The 17,474-nt window shown below is 35.8% G+C and overlaps 2 protein-coding genes and 1 non-coding gene across 4 annotated transcripts; 2 read left to right on the top strand and 1 right to left on the bottom strand.

Annotated features, from left to right (window-relative positions):
• Window positions 1-637: 637 nt before the first annotated feature.
• On the bottom strand, window positions 638-5,980 carry nlp-40 (Peptide P4; the record flags this gene model as incomplete). Of its 2 annotated transcripts, NM_058259.5 has the most annotated exons (4): window positions 638-1,002; window positions 2,315-2,524; window positions 5,786-5,857; window positions 5,914-5,980. In NM_058259.5, 3 exons carry the CDS (start codon window positions 5,832-5,834, stop codon window positions 890-892), a joined length of 372 nt encoding a protein of 123 aa, NP_490661.1. The 2 variants fall into 2 exon arrangements, with proteins under 2 accessions (NP_490661.1, NP_001293206.1); NM_001306277.3 differs by lacking the exons at window positions 5,786-5,857; window positions 5,914-5,980 and having other exon boundaries at window positions 890-1,002; window positions 2,315-2,372.
• A 1,264-nt stretch (window positions 5,981-7,244) lies between these two features.
• Window positions 7,245-13,359, top strand: homt-1 (Alpha N-terminal protein methyltransferase 1). The gene is made up of 5 exons (NM_058260.8): window positions 7,245-7,380; window positions 7,629-7,748; window positions 11,148-11,438; window positions 12,179-12,280; window positions 13,117-13,359. Exons 1-5 carry the CDS (start codon window positions 7,327-7,329, stop codon window positions 13,252-13,254), a joined length of 705 nt encoding a protein of 234 aa, NP_490660.1. The 5' UTR covers window positions 7,245-7,326; the 3' UTR covers window positions 13,255-13,359.
• Window positions 13,360-13,565: 206 nt separating this feature from the next.
• Window positions 13,566-13,728, top strand: Y74C9A.6. Its single transcript, NR_001477.2, has one exon. It is a non-coding gene; the product is annotated as a small nucleolar RNA Y74C9A.6 (small nucleolar RNA).
• The last annotated feature ends 3,746 nt before the right edge of the window (window positions 13,729-17,474 follow it).

Here is a 17,474-nt window from a genome sequence, read left to right as displayed (position 1 = left end):
AAAAAAAAACGGGATACAATACACTTTTCAAATTGGTTTAACTGTACAGTCTGGAGAAGGTGGAGTAGCTTGGATGGGAATTTTACTTTAAAATGTGCTATCTAATCCTAAATGCCGAAATACCACAAAAGAAAAACGAAAAAATCCATTAAGTTTTAAAAAAATCGGTCGATGCTGGCTAATTTTCAATTTTGACTATTCTACCCATTTGAATTACCGCGCGTTTGTTCGCTCCGCACTCCGTAGATTTCCATCCGCGCTATTTTTTTACTTCCGACGATTTTAATTTTAAAAAAACCTTTAAACGACTAAAACGTTTCTGAAAATTTTTTGAACGAGCTGAAAATCGATAATTACTTAAGTATTGATTTTCTCGTCGAATTTATTTTGAAAAATGATTTTCCGCGCCGAATTTAGCCTTTGCGCATTTCTCGTGGCTCTCTCCGCGTGCTGAAGGGTGAGAGACGCAGAGAGCGGCTACTGACGCGTTTCTCGACGCAATTATTTTTTGAATTTATTTTTTTTTGAACGATTTTTGCTCGATTTTCAACCATTTTTCATAGTTTTGTTTTCATTTTTTATTGATTTTCTGTCTTTTTACCTCTATTTTCACTCAAAAACTACTGAAAAAACCTGCCAACATGCTGAATTTATTCAGTTTGTAAAATAGTCCATTAACATAATTTAAAATCACATCCGTCTTCGTTTAGAAAAATAATGATAAATAAGAAATTGAAGAAAATAATTGATAAAAAGGGGTAATCGAACAATATTTAAACCTTTTGAGAGTTCGGGGGAAAATAAACCATTTCACAAATAGAAGAAGCCAAGAAGAACCGAAATTTTAGTTGTCAGATGGATAATTTAAAGTATTTAGGGCAAAGAATATTTATTGGAATTGATTACGAGCACGAAGATCCGCCAAAACTTCCTCCGGGTTGACTCCGAGGCGTTCTCCGGCTCTCAACACTTCGGCCAAGCGGGCTTCGATTGCGTGGAGCACTGAAATTCGCCGGTTTTCAGTGAGAATTTTTAAAAAATCGATAATTTTATGGCTTTTAGATTGAAAAAATCTGATTTTCGAGAGTTCATAGCGTCTAAACTACTTTTTCTCGGATAAAACTATTTTTCACTATTTGCTGGATTTTGTTGTTATTTTCTCGAAAAATCTTTATTTTCTTCATTTTTTTCGTGGTTTTGGTCGAAGTTTTCGTTAATTTTTACTCAAAAATGACAAGCAGCATATTTCTAATTCGGTTGTTCAGAAAATTTCGGGAAAACTCAACTAAAATCGGTTTTTTAACCTGTCTGACCTTAAGGCGACCTCCGTCATCATCTCTAAGTGCACTTTTTCATTTCTTAATTTGGTTTTCAGCAAAATGATTGACATTTTTTGGTGTGAGGCGGACAGATTCCAGGCAGGCGTCAAGAAATCGCGCCTGCCTACCATGGAATACCTAGATTTTGGACTTTTTTCCTGTAAATTTATCGAAAAATCGATATAATTCCCCCGAAATTTCCAAAAATTTAACAGTCATCACGAGTTCATCATTTAAATAACTGTCATACTTTCGAGAATCGAGACCTATACACTCAAAATAAAAAAACTGCGTGGCGTGTACTGCAGAAAACCTCATAATTAGGCCCCGCCTTTTTCTCGTCCACTCACGGAGAAAAGGAAAAAATTTGGGGACCAACAATATCAGGCCGCCGACTTCCTACGGGTTCCGCGCGCCGCTATGTTTAACTCGCAGCGGGCGGAGACAGCTCGCCACACCCACAGCGAGTTAAACATAGCGGCGCGCGGAACCCGTAGGATGTCGGCGGCCTGATATTGGTTGGTCCCCAAATTTTTGCCTTTTCTCCGTGAGTGGACGAGAAAAAGGCGGGGCCTAAATATGAGGTTTTCTGCAGTGCACGCCACGCAGTTTTTTTAATTTGAGTGTATTATCATGCAAAATTTCGCATAAAATTGACTCCTTTCTCACTTTTCCGTCTCTACACTTTTATTTTCGAAAAAAAAGTGTGATAAGAGAATGGGATGACGCAGGAATGTGTGTACCTATTCCGGGTTTGGAAGAGAACGATCAACAAAAAAATATTGTTTGTTTTCCACTGCACGGGGAGAAATTATCGATTTTTTATTGGAAAAATTCGAAAATCAATTTTTGCTGAAAAAAATGACAAAATTCGTTTTTTTCCAAAAGATTGTTCCTTTTCGAGCAATCAATTTTTATTTCGGATTATCAAAAATTCAAAAACTCCGAGCAGCTTGGCCGAGTTTTCTCTTTTCCGGCCACCACCACTAACTTACATGGAGCTCTAGAATCCTCATTGATCATCGACCGCTTCATCGGCTGCCACGCGACCATTCTCTTCTGTGGAACAAATCCAAGGAATGTGTCGGCTGCTGCTGGTTGCTCCTTTTGCTTCACATCAACTCCGTTCTCTTTCTCCAGACTGTACAGTTGCTCCTGAAGAGCACGCAGCTTCTCCTCGAGACCTGCCGGAGCCGATGGAGCCGCTGAAAGTTGTGTTGTTTTTTATCCTCACATCAGTATATATCAACATATGGGGTTGCGTATTGCGCAACATACTTGGCGCGCAAAATATCTCGTAGCGAAAACTACAGTAATTCTTTATATAATTACTACGTGTGGATTTACGGGCTTGATTTTCGAAAATAATTTTTTGAGCCCGTAAATCACCACATACAGCGTGTCATTTAAAGAATTAATGTAGTTTTCGCTACGAGATATTTTGCGCGTCAAATATGTTGCGCAATATATACGCATTTTCAGAATTTTGTGTTCACGTAATAATTAGATTTTTTGTTTGCTTCGCGGTATTTTCAAGTATTTCAACAGAGAAGCCAGGGAAATTTGGTTCAAAATTCGCAGTATTCCAATTTTCAAACAATTTGAATCGATTTTTCTCGGGATATGTGGCGACTTGTGGAAACTTGGAAACTTGTGGAAAATCGGCCGATTCAATCTAGATTTGAGCCAACTTTTCAAATTTTCGTAATATTTCGACAAATTTGAACGTTTTCATCAGTTTTTGAAGCGCTATTAGTTCTTCTAGGGTAGGCAGCAGAGCTGAGACCAAAAAAAAATGTTGGACCAAAAAACAAAAAATTGAAGTTTTTGAAAAACCAAAAAAAACCAAAAAACAAAAAAAATTGAAATTTTCGAAAAACCAAAAAAACCAAAAAATTTTTGATGCTTAGGTTAATTTTTAATGGGGTTATTTAAGTAATGTTGCAAAATGTATCAAAATACATTTATGACGTCACAACTGTGTTAAAATACATGTTTTAATGTATTTTTAATACAGAATAGTCTCGAGTCGAAACTAGACACGCCAAACATTTTTTTTGGATTTTTTGGTCCCAAACAACCAAAAAAACCAATAAATCAATTTTTCGTCAAAATACCAAAAATAAAATTGTTTTAAAATGTAGTATTTGTACTCAAACTTCTAATTATTGCAAAAGAAAAACGGGAAAAATCCGTTGACATTCAGCATTTAGCCGTTGAAATCGACGAAAGTGACGGAATTTGAATTTCGCGCGCAAATGAATCCTAGGCCACCACGCGATTTCTAGGCCATATTCGTAAACAAAATATTGATTTAAATGTAGTTTTTTCGGAATTTAATTCGTTTTTTTCTCAAAAAGTTATAGAAAACTGGGAAGAAGGAATTGTATTAAGTTTTTTTTTCAAAATACAATATCAAAACAAATTAAAATTCGAATGAGCGTCGTGGCCTAGGATTTCTCTAGTTAAATTTTAAAGATTTCTTCGACTTAAAATGCTGAATGTTAACGGATTTTTTCCGTTTTTCTTTTGCAATAATTGGAAGTTGAAGTACAAATACTACATTTTAAAACAATTTTCCCATTGACGATACTCCTTTAAGAAATGAAAAAAGTTCACGTTTGTTTCAGCTTAAGGTACGGATTGGGGTGAGAGACAGGGCGCTTTAACGCCTACATGGAAGTCCTAGTTGTTATATTTCGAAGGATTTGAGCCAAGTTTCCTGCTCTTTTTTGCAAATTTTCGCCGTAACCTAATTAAACGTGATTTCCAAATGATCATTTCTATGCTCTTTCATCGCTCCTATTTCCGGTCTAAAACATTCGAATCCCATTAGTCAGGGACCGGTGCTCTCCCTGCCTGGCGTGAGTGCTCGATGGGCACCACACCTAAAAAGGGTGTAGGAAGATGAAAAAGGTGATCATAGAGTGCTTTTTCATACACGCAATCGTTTAGATCTTTACACTTCACTGACGACAACATATGTGTGTCTCGAGTGGAGATGAATTCCCCCTCCTTGTCCTAACAATTTGTAAGGGGGAGGGAAATGTCTGAGGTACCCCTGTGTGTCGATTTACGGAGTCCCATCAGAAGCTGACATATTCGTAGGATTTCCATGCGGGCGCCAGAAGGCGACCTTCGTCTGTCTCGTCACAGTGCAGAAATGAGGCGAGAGACCGGCGTGAGGCGGGCAAGTTGGAGGCAGGCGTCAGGCCTGGAAACCGCGTCTGACTCCCATGGATCAGATTAATTGAAAGTCTACCTAATTCACGAAGCCTATAAGTATTCCGTTTCTAACAGATCCGACTTACGCCTGGAATACTAATTTCCCAGATGTCAAGTGATTCAACTTTCAAAGTCCATATGAGAAAAATTTTCTCCATATCCATATGAGAAAAATTTTGATATCCATATGATATCCATATGAGAAAAATTTTGACTTTACCCCTAATCCTGTTCTACTCGGCCATATAGAAGAAGAAATACAGGAAAGTACGAAAAATCGATATTATGCTCCGCCTCTATCATGGTTTTCATCAGTGTTCCAGGAACTTTGTTGGCCTAATGAAACAACCGGACACAGGTTTTTTTCGCAATCCAAAAAATTTGGATTTCAAAAAGTCTAAAAAAAATAATTTTGCTCAAAATTAATGCAAAAAGTATTTCGCACAAGTATATCCCAGCCGCAAGATTTTGCGATTTTTCGCGAAAATACCGTAGCCGGTCTCGACACGACAAATTTTTGCTTGACCCAAAAAATCAATGTGCCTTTAAATAGTACTGTAATTTCAAAATTTTGTTTGCTCACTAGGGAATGGTCAGCTTAGGGGTGAGGTACCTAGAGACGCCACATATGCCAAACGGAAGCTGAGATCATTGGCTACAAGAATATGCTTTCAAATTCTGCAACGGACCTCTGGGAGTCTGGAAATTCTTGTCTGAAATTATGCTTTTGAATGCTCGAAAGTGGTAAGAATTTAGAATTTATTACAGAAAAACGTGAAGTTGAATACCTAGAAAAGATGAAAATGTGTTTTGATACAGTGCATACAGTACTTGTTTCAAGTATAAAACTAATTTTATTAATTAAACGTTTTTCTGTAATAAATTCTAAATTCTTACCACTTTCGAGCATTCAAAAGCATAATTTCAGACAAGAATTTCCAGACTCCCAGAGGTCCGTTGCAGAATTTGAAAGCATATTCTTGTAGCCAATGATCTCAGCTTCCGTTTGGCATATGTGGCGTCTCTAGGTACCTCACCCCTAAGCTGACCTAGTCAGAATTTTCATTGATTTTTCATAAAGAAGAAGTCGTGAGAAAAACGATGAATTGATGAAAATTAAGCAGAAACGAAAATTCGAAACTACATTACTCACTGCTTTTCGAATTTAACAAAAATATTGCCATACCGAGACCGGCAACTGTATTTTTGGCGGAAAAGTATTATCTAAAGCATAAACTCACCAAAAACCGCAACTGTCGCAACAAAAGATAGCAGAATTACGAGTTTCATGTTGATTGTGTATGTTTGGCTTACTGTAAATGAAATTTTTTTTTTCGAAAGAAACAATTATAATTTTAAAAAATCATACGTTCTTCTCGATCTCTAGAACCGAAGAAGTTTGGGTGGCGCTGGAGGGTGACGCGGCAAGAATGAGTAGCTCTCGGAGCCGCCGTTCAGGCCACGCCCTGCTCTAGGGGGCGGGCATGCGCAACAAGGGCCGTCACGAGAAAGAGAAGGAAAAAATAAGGATGACCTATGTGCCCTTCTAGAACATTGAAGATAATCAAAAGCGATGAAAAATTGATGACGTCATCAGCTCGCCGCGAAAAAAGAGCGGCGTTGCGCGCCAAAAGTGTGAAAGACTGAAAGTGTTATCAGTACCATGTAAGATAGGGGGGGGGGGGGGGGTTTATGTCGAGAAGGCATACACAGGTGGAGTCTTTCAAAATTAGACACAGAAATTATTGGAGAAGAATAGAGCGGGGCAAACACTATTTTTGGGTTTCCGTGTTTTTTTTTCCGCTTCGTTTTCTCTTCCAGTGACGCATTGTCTCTGAATTGGAAATACAAGAGTCTCACCTATACCTGGAGGCCTCCATGGAGGTCGTAATGTTTGTCGGAGTAGAGTTATTACGGGAAAATATTTTACGCGCAAAATATCTCGTAGCGAAAACTAATGATTACTGTAGCACATGTGTCGATCTACGGGCTCGAATGAAATTAAATTAATTCAAATCATTTATTTATTTATTTAGAATATTAATTGAGCGAAAAAATGTAATTAAAAATTCATTCCTGAAAATCGAGATTCCGTAAATCGACACAAGCGCGCTACAATAGTCATCAGTTTTCGCTACCTTAAAACTTGCAAATTTCCGCGACTTTTCAAACCAATCAGCGACTTCGAACTCCGCCTACTCGATCTGATTGGCCGGAATATGGGGCGGAACGAATCTCTGTTCGGTCGCAGTTCTAATTTTGGAGGGAGTTACGGACATAATTTAATAATAGATTAAATATTAGAAGAAAACAGAAAAATGGCAAAAAATACGAAAAGACTATACCAAATTGAATATGGCTGTCACAATTCGAGCAGAAATTCGTTTCGAGAATCGAGCCCGTAAGTCAACACAAAGGCTACAGTAGTCTTTTGAAGAATTGCTGTAGTTTTCGCTGAGCGTCAAATATGTTGCAGCAATGAGAGTTACAAACTACAGTACTCTTTAAAGGTGCATACCTTCACATTTAACAAAAATAGTCGTGTCGAGACCGTATGCCGTAAATCGACACTGATAGCCGTGGCCTAGTTTTCCAGATTTTTCTTGTGTTTCTCTTCCATTAAAAAAACGCACATGTCTGTTTATCTTTCTCGTAATAATTTTCCCGATGAACTAGTAAATATAAATATCTCATTTCCAGTATCATCATCATATCCGTGACCTCTCGTCTTTTCGTCACAAAAGTCTCCAGATTGCTCGGAGCAGCTGTCACAACATCAAAAATGAGCTCTTCATCATCTTCTAGAATTCACAATGGTGAAGATGTTTATGAAAAGGTACAAAATCAAAAAGTTCGGCCAGCACGCAAATCTTTTGCGGAGAATTTTAGACCAAAAATTAAAAAAAAAACCGAAACATTTTTTGAAAAAAAACTTTTTTATTTAAAATTATCGAAAATACTAAGTTTTTCTGAAAAAAGCTGAAAATTTGAAAAAAAAACTCTATAACATGTAAGAATTTTTGAAAAAAACTAAAAAAAAAATTTTTAAGTCTCAAAACAATGTTTTCAACTATTCTCTTTCAGGCGGAGGAATACTGGAGCCGCGCGAGCCAGGACGTCAACGGAATGCTCGGCGGATTCGAAGCGCTTCACGCGCCCGACATATCGGCGTCGAAACGATTTATTGAAGGACTGAAGAAAAAGGTATAGAAATCATCGATTTTTCAGGAAAAGCAAGAAAGATCGGTTTAAAAAATTATGAAATTTTATTTTAAAAATCGAAAAATCAACAAAAAAAATCGAAATTTTAGAATTTTTCTAAAATCGGTAGTTTTCGAAATAAAATAAAAATGTTATTTTAAAAATTATTTTAAAAAATTTCGAGAAATTCAAAAATCGAACAGAAATGTTCGATTTTTTGCTACAGTGCATTTTTTTTCCACTTCTACGACTTTAAAGGGGGGCGCATTTATGCGGAAGGGTCTTGCCGTGCACATAGTCATCATTTTTAACAAAGTCTGCTCAAAATTCGCGGAGATCACGCGTAGATCACAATTAATTTGTGAAAAAGCAACAGAAATACGAAATATGGGATAAATATTTTGTGATCTTCATGTGATCTACGCGAATTTTACACAGAAACTGCTAAAAATGATGACTAAATGCGCGGCAAGACCCTTCCGCATAAATGCTCCCCCCTTTAAAGTCGTAGAAGTAGGAAAAAATGCACTGTATGGTGAATTTGAAAATTTTCTAAAAATCCGAATAATTTAGTATATTGGGGTTTCGACGAAAAATGCCAATTTTTCAGTAATTTCTGGTCTTTTCTAAAAAAATCTACATATTTCAGATCTCTTCCTCCTTTTCCGAGTTTTTTCGTTATTTTTTCTAAACTCACAGTATATTAGCGAATTTTCAACAAATTCGACAAAAAATTCTGACTGTTTTCTAGAAAAAAAAAAAGGCGGCATGCGCAAGTTTCAAAATTTGCCGCACACCTCTGGGCATTACCTTGAAAGTATCAATGGAAAAGTGTCGCAAGATTTAATTTTCTGATATTCCCCCCCCCCCTCCCGTTTTACTTGTTTCTAGGTTTGAGTTTACTTAAATTAATAACAAAACTGGGAGATATATGCTCGAAAATTAGACAGAATCTCTGCCTGGACGATTTCTAGGCTACGCCGTCATTCCCATAGTTTTCATAATCTTTCGGCTCAGTGATCGAAGCTCGCCGCGCCAGCCGGCACAGTAAGATTTAAAATCAGGTTATCACCCCATGCGTGAAGATTTTTTTCGTGTTTTTTGTCTGAAAAATAATGACAAATCTGTGTTTGGGTAGGCCTAATGAGGTCACCTGATTACGGCTGATGAGCAAAGCAGAACTTTTTTTGCAAAAAACTTATCATTGGGGGGTTCTGAGAAATAGACGAATTTCTGAGAAAGTTATGAGAAATAAATAGACGGCCTAAAAACCCCATGGCCGAAGCTTTTTTCTAGATAGCATAATGATGGCCTAGAAAAAACTCTACCACTGGAGAAACTTAATCGGTGTGCTCATTTTCTACCTGGTCGGGGATTTTGGAAAACTTTTCCACACCTCGTAACGACTTGAGGATAACTCAGCTCTGTCGAAATAGCATCCTGATGGCCTAGGAAAAGCTCTTCCACTGAAAATGTTTGGTCGTCCTGTCTATTTCTCTCATGGTCGAAGATTTTCAAAACTCTTCCACAGCTCCGAACGACGACCTGTAGTCACGATCAGGATTTGGAGGTCAATTCTCCTCGTACGATATCTTCTCACCTGAAAACTAGGTGAATTCCGTCGTGTGGAGCCTGAACGCTTCCCATTTTCACGTGACCGAAAATTTTGTAAGACCTCTTCCACCTCGAATTTCTCGGCAGAAGTGGGGTACTGTAATCTCAATTTTCTGGCAGATGCTCCAAAATGTTAATTTCTGTAATTTTCGAATTTTCGATGCACCATGTCTGAAATAATACCAGCTGGAAGAGTTTTCCAATTTTCTAGGCTACGCGGCAATTTCTGACCTTTTAGAAAGTTGTTGCAATATAGGTTTGCTATGAAAAATTCAATTAAATCTTTTTCCGAGTCTTCTTTCCCGGAAATCAAATAAAACGCCGAAACTTTTTTCTCATTTTCTTTTGATGGAAAATGAGAAAACACGGCAGATTTTCAATATTACTTTGGCACCCAAAACGCTTTTTGTTTTCAGAGAATGATTCTTTCTTGTTGTTTGCCAACGCACGCCACACATTACCACATATGACGAATCTTCCGCTTGTTTCGAAAATGACTTTCAATGGGGAGAGAAAGGGGAATATTCTTGAAATATGAGGCAAAAGTTGCGATTTTTTTGGAGTTGACTGATGGGAAATGCGCATAAAAAGGCGGTGAAAGGCTAAAAGTTTGTAAATCTGGTGTAAAAACTCGGATCCTAGAAATATACCCAAATTTAATGAGGTCTGAACTGAAATTTTCTGTATTTATTTTAAATTTATTATACTCAGAGAAGGAGTGAAGGTTCGGAATTTTTCTATAGACCCTATTTATTTTCCTGATTCCGAATATCAATGTGAAAAAATTAAAACAAATTTTCCTCATTTTCATAAATTTTTGTAACCAAGTGTGAAATTCAAACGACAATTTTTGTCGCTTACAAAAATTTATATAAAATCAGGGAATTTTTTTTGAATTTTTCACATTGGTATTCGGAATCAGAGAACATAAATAGGGTATATAGAAACATTTTCGTTTTCCTTTATTTTATAAATTCTGAAATTTTCGTATAAACCACGACACGGCTAACAAATTTGCATGAAAGTTTTTTAGCCTTAAAAAAAACAACATTGAAAGAATGATGAATAATGGTTTTTGACGGAATATAGGCGATAAACGCCAAAAAGTGTCTATCGTATAAATTTTGAGACTGACGGGGGCTATACGTTTATGAGCCGTAGAAAATTTTATTTTCATCAAATTTTTATGAGATTAACATTCGGTCGAACATATAGGGGTTTTCAAACCCCGATTTTGAAAGTATAGGCCCAAATTGTGCTCAAATAAACGAATGTCGTAATAATACTTCTCAAAAATGGTTCAAAGTTTTTTATGTGGCTCAAAATTTCGAAAAATGGCCCAATTACCGAAATTAGACTTTTCGGCAAACGGGAAAAACGGCAAATGCAAAATATTTTTGCCAACTTGTGGGTTTGCACATGTTTTTTTGTTGGAAATTTCAGAATTTCAATTTTTAAAACAACAAAATTGTCCTACATCTATTCTGAAAAGTCAGTAAATTCTATAAAAATATCTGAAGAAAACGGGAAAAAAAATTCAAAAAAGCACTGTGTTTCCGTCTTAATAAAAATTCCTTTGAGAAATTCCTGCAAATTGATATCCGGCAAACGGAAAATCGTCAGTTTGCCTGAATTGAAAATTAAATTTAAAAAAGGTAAATTCGGCGAACCGGCAAATTGTCGTTTTTGTCAAATTTTCGGCAAATTCAGAAAATTGACAATTTGCCGATTTGCTTGAAATTGCCGGTCACCCCTGGGCCAACTTTGAATTTTATAAATATTTTCCAGAATCTATTCGGCTACTTTGACTATGCACTGGACTGCGGAGCGGGTATCGGACGTGTTACAAAGCATCTCTTAATGCCATTCTTCTCGAAAGTTGATATGGAAGACGTCGTCGAGGAGTTGATCACGAAAAGTGATCAATATATTGGAAAACATCCACGAATTGGAGATAAATTCGTCGAAGGACTGCAGACGTTTGCACCGCCCGAACGACGTTATGATTTGATATGGATTCAATGGGTTTCAGGGCATTTGGTTGATGAGGATTTGGTTGATTTCTTTAAAAGATGTGCGGTAAGCACTAGATAGCACTGAAAACTGAAAATATGTTGAAAGTTTATAAATAAGAGGGGGTCTTATTTATTACGTTCATAAATAAAGCATGTAGTTTTTAAACAAAATTCTAGGTAATTGAAATGCTTTGAGTAAAACAGAAAAAAAAATATTTTCGATGCTCCGGTTATTTTTTAAGCGAAATAAAATTGGATTCTTTCTGTAATGAAAAAATAGTAAAAAACAATATTCAACCGAAAAAACTGAGTCTAGAAAATCTGTATCGGTTAAAATTTTTTTTTAAAACAACAATTTTTCACATTAAAAAGTCAATTTCGTACATTTTTTCCGATTAAAAATTTAAATTTAAAAATTAAAAACATTTACTTTTTCGATTTTCTTTCAAAAAAAACCACTGAAAAATCCGGAACATTCGGATTTTTTTTCAATCAATACGATCTCCTTGATTTACAACCTGTTTTATTAAATTTTCAATTTTCCTTTTTATTGAAAAAATCGGGTTTTTAAACTTATGTCCGGTCATTTCCCTAATTTTCAATTTTAAAATTAAACTATTTGCTTACCTGTAATTACAATTTTGACCACAAAACAGAAATTGAAATTTTTCGATTTTTCAGTTTTTTAAAAGATAAAACCCGAAAAACGTGCAGGCCTGGTGGTGGACTCAAAAGTTGAGAAATCTCTGAAAACTGTTTCATTTAAAATAATTCAATTTTTTTAAAATTAATTTTCATTTTCAGAAAGGACTGAAACCTGGTGGATGTATTGTGCTCAAGGATAATGTGACAAATCACGAGAAACGGTTATTCGACGATGATGATCATAGTTGGACGAGAACAGAGGTGCTGGTTTGAGAAAAAATAATAAAAACTTTGAAATTAAAAAAAATTCACAAAAGGCTCATTTTACAAATTATTCTGCAAAAAAAACATTCGAAAACAATTAAAATTTTGAAAAAATGAGAAGGGTGTGTCGATTTACGACGAATTTTTGGACAGTTTGTACAGTTTAAAAAATTTTTGTTTTTGAACCAGTTTTGCCAATTTTTCAAATATTCGCCGAAAAACGGTTCAAATTCACAAATTTTAGCCAAAAACTGTATAAACTTGCCCACGTGTAGTACAAAATCGTTAGTGAATCGACATGCATAAAAAACGCCAAATTCCGAAATATTTAATATTTAAAATTAAAATTCATTTAAAATTGTTGTTTCGTCTCGAAATTTAGAAAATATATTCTGAAAAAGGACATATTTCTTTTATTTTGCCAAAAATTTCAATGTTTTCACCCAGACTCGAAATTTCGCGATATTCGGGTCAAAAATACTGTAATTGGGGTCTCGACACGACACGTTTTTGCGAAATTCGAGCAGGCGTGCACCTTTAAAGAATACTGTAATTTCAAACTATTGTCTCATAGTTTTTTGTTGAAAAGTGATTTATTTAAAGAGAAAAACTATGAAAAATATATGAAAATTCCACAGAAATGAAGTTTTTAAACTACAGTACTTCTTAAAGACACACGCCCGTTTGTATTTCACAAAAATTGTCGTGTCGAGACCCCACTTACTGTAATTTTAGCGCGAAAATCGCAAAACGTCACGTTTGGATAATATCGAAGACAATTTGCACGAAAACAATTTTTTACTAAACATTTTTTAAAACAATTCATTATTCAGCCCGAGCTTCTTAAAGCGTTCGCCGATTCTCAACTGGACATGGTCTCGAAAGCACTGCAAACCGGATTCCCAAAGGAGATTTATCCAGTAAAAATGTATGCATTGAAGCCTCAACACACCGGATTCACCAATAATTGATTTAAATATCGATTTTTATTCGTTTAATTGCAATTTTCCCGAAAATTTCATGTTTTACATGCGTGCTCACGTTATTTCTGTTAAATAAATGTTAAGCAATATTTTAGATGATATTCTGTTGAAAATTTTATTCAAAATTGGTCAATAATCGCTGAAAAGCGCTGAAAAATGACCAAAAACAAAGATTCCCCCACAAAAAGTTACCACCGGTGGGCGGAGTCGCGGCGCACACAACAGACAGCGATCGACGGAACCCGGGAGGTGTCGGTCGCCGCGGTAATACCGGTCGCCAACCGCCGCAGTTGAAAATTAGACAGAGGAGTTGATGAGAACTCTAATCCATTCTCTGAGCGAGAAGGATGGCCGAAGCGGGTTCGCATTTGAGGCATTAAGGTAGACGACAGAGTTCTTCTGGAAACTACTGCCTCGCGCTGACGTCATGCCTTCGCGGGCTGAATTTTGGGTCTGATCCTCTATTTTACAAATACTAAAAGAAGTCTATAATATGTCAATAATCGAGTTATTCCTAGTAGATAGATCGTTTGTCGAATATATCCTCGGGTGGTTGTTAAAGGGGGAGTAGAGTTTGTGGGGAAATATATGTTTCTGACTCTAATTTTGCCCCTGATACCGAATATCGATGTGACAAAATTTAAAAAAATTTCCCTGATTTTATATTAATTTTGAAAATCCGAAAATCCATTGGATGCCTATATGTGAGTTTTCAAACGCAAAATTTTCCCGCCAGAGACGCCCCGCCCACGAAACCGTGCCGCACTTGCGGGTTTACGAGCTGAATATTTTCCTTCTATTTTTATTTGATTTTATACCGATTTTCGTCGATTTTTCTCATTTTTTCTCTTTTTTTTTGGTGTTTTTTATTGAAAATTTTGTGATTTTCGTAAATTTATTCCTATTTATTAATAAAAACAAAAACAATTCCATTAAATATCCCATTTTCAGCGCAAAATCGACTGGAGACGAGGAAAATCGCGGCGAAACGACGTTTCCTGGAAAAGTGAGAATTTCTTATGGCAAATATTATTTAAAAACAATCAAAATATAAAAAATAGTTCGTTCGCTGAAAATTTAAGCGTAGAACATCAAAAAAATCAGCGGCATGACGAAGTTGTCGGCAAATTTCTATCTTCATCCTCATCCTCATCTGTAATGTCCTCTATTTTTTCCCGACTATTTTCCGACCAAAATCAGCCCCTAGAGCGTCTATCCAAAGTTGGCGTTCCTCTTCTTTTGTCGGTATTCGGGTTACTTTCGTGGATGACTGTAGCATGTCGCAGAATTGACATCGTTTATATTGGGACATCCAGAAAACTATCATAAAATTATATTTTTGTATCAGTTAGTTTTTTTCAATATACTTCACACAGTTCAGAACCAGCTTAATTGTGAAATGTTTTAATGTCTTACTGCGAAAATTTTATTACTTAAAAGTTATCAAATCTCAATAGCGAAAGGGTTCTACAATCATACAAACATTTAATTTTCAGAGTTCCGGAAACATTGATTCGACGCGCTCCGGAGGATCCTCGAGGACAATTTTTTTTATTTATTTTTTTTTCCAAAAAATGTGTTTTTTTAATTATTTTTTTTTCAAAAATGAACAATTTTAATGTTAAATTTATTTCTTGGCGTAAATAAGAGTCTCAATGAGACTCTCAGAAGAAAATTGATAAATATTATTAATGATATAATAATAATCTTGTTGATCCGTTCTATCTCCAGACGATTTTCCTAGTCTCCAGTCGATTTTGCGCTGAAAATGGGATATTTAATGGAATTGTTTTTGTTTTTATTAATAAATAGGAATAAATTTACGAAAATCACAAAATTTTCAATAAAAAACACCAAAAAAAAGAGAAAAAATGAGAAAAATCGACGAAAATCGGTATAAAATCAAATAAAAATAGAAGGAAAATATTCAGCTCGTAAACCCACACGTGCGGCACGGTTTCGTGGGCGGGGCGTCTCTGCCGGGAAAATTTTGCGTTTAAAAACTCACATATAGGCATCCAATGGATTTTCGGATTTTAAAAATTAATATAAAATCAGGGAAATTTTTTTAAATTTTTTCACATCGATATTCGGTATCAGGGGCAAAATTAGAGTCAGAAACATATATTTCCCCACAAACTCTACTCCCCCTTTAAACAAAGCAAAGAGCGATACTCATTGCCTGTAGCCTCTATATTATGCCTTATGGGAATGCATTTGATTGTTTCCGCATATTGTTTACAACCATTTATACAACATGTGACGTAGACGCACTGGGCGGTTGTAAAACCTGACAGAAAGAATTGGTCCCGTCATCTACTTTCTGATTTTTTGGAAAATATGTACAATGTCGTCCAGTATTCTATTCCTTCTCGGCGATTTGGCCAAGTTATTCAAACACGTATAAATAAAAATCAATAAAGCTAGGAAAATATTTTCAGCCATCACAAAGTTTCGTCAGCCTTGTTATGTCAACCACTTTTTATACAAATTATATAACCAGAAATACTATTAAATAAGTATTTGTATGAAACAATGAACACTATTATAACATTTTCAGAAAATGTAGTATTTAAGCGAAGGTAGTGCACATCAAGGCCGTCAAACGGAAAAATTTTTGCAAGAATCAAGAAACAAAAATTTTTGTCAAAAAAATACCAAGAAAAGACCAAGAAAAACCATGAAAAATTTCTTGAAAACACGAATATCTGTTTAGACAATAGTTTTGCCAAAAACTAAAAACAATTATACTAAAGTGGCTAGATATCATGAAATTGGCATTAATAGCCAATTTCAAGTCTAAAGTCATATAGGCAAATACTTATTGATGTCAAAGAAGCTATTACGTAAAAATATACTGATTCGGAAATCGCACTGATGAGGGATATTAGATTTTTATTGCATTTCACGAATTTGGCAGGCAAAATTACAGAAATCACATTTAGCTATTTTCTGAAATAACAATATTCCTAAAATGAAAAATTCTTAAAAATAATTTTTCTAAAAAAAATGTGAGATTTTTAAACTAATTTCCAAAAATTTTGAACAGTTTTTAATACAAATTTCTTGCGAATTTTCTTGCAAATTTCTGCAAGAATCAAGAATCAAGAATTCTGCACAAAGTGCAAGAAAACAAGAAAAACAAACTTTCAGATGAGTGCACAACCGTTTCTGTAGCTACGATATTCATTTCAAAAAACCCGAAAAATGTTTTTTTCAATATGCAACAAATCATTAAAAACTTGGCAATTATTTTTGGTTGCCTATATTTGGGCAGACAAAAAGTGCCCTAGCTATAAAAATTGCAAATTTTTTGTATTTTCAGAAGAGTGTACTACCGTTTCTGTAGCTACCATATTCTTTTAGGCTTAGGCTTAGTCTTAGGCTTAGGCTTAGTATTAGGCTTAGTCTTAGGCTTAGTCTTAGGCTTAGTCTTAGGCTTAGGCTTAGTATTAGGCTTAGTCTTAGGCTTAGGCTTAGTATTAGGCTTAGGCTTAGTCTTAGGCTTAGGCTTAGTATTAGGCTTAGTCTTAGGCTTAGTCTTAGGCTTAGTCTTAGGCTTAGGCTTAGTATTAGGCTTAGTCTTAGGCTTAGGCTTAGTATTAGGCTTAGGCTTAGGCTTAGTATTAGGCCTAAACACAGGAGCATATAGGTTGGCAGGCAGGCAAAATTAGAGGTACCCGCCAAATATCTAGAAGCTTCACTAAAAAAAAAACGTTTTGAATTTAGCATGAAAACAATTTTGAAAAAGTAAAATGTTTTCTTATCTCAATTTTTTAGGCTTAGGCTTAGGCTTAGGCTTAGGCTTAGGCTTAGGCTTAGGCTTAGGCTTAGGCTTAGGCTTAGGCTTAGGCTTAGGCTTAGGCTTAGGCTTAGGCTTAGGCTTAGGCTTAGGCTTAGGCTTAGGCTTAGGCTTAGGCTTAGGCTTAGGCTTAGGCTTAGGCTTAGGCTTAGGCTTAGGCTTAGGCTTAGGCTTAGGCTTAGGCTTAGGCTTAGGCTTAGGCTTAGGCTTAGGCTTAGGCTTAGGCTTAGGCTTAGGCTTAGGCTTAGGCTTAGGCTTAGGCTTAGGCTTAGGCTTAGGCTTAGGCTTAGGCTTAGGCTTAGGCTTAGGCTTAGGCTTAGGCTTAGGCTTAGGCTTAGGCTTAGGCTTAGGCTTAGGCTTAGGCTTAGGCTTAGGCTTAGGCTTAGGCTTAGGCTTAGGCTTAGGC

This window comes from Caenorhabditis elegans, chromosome I, assembly GCF_000002985.6.
Source record: "Caenorhabditis elegans chromosome I".
NCBI lineage: Eukaryota > Metazoa > Nematoda > Chromadorea > Rhabditida > Rhabditidae > Caenorhabditis > Caenorhabditis elegans.
Note: the sequence above shows the minus strand (reverse complement) of the source record. Positions and strands in the feature narration are given on the sequence as shown.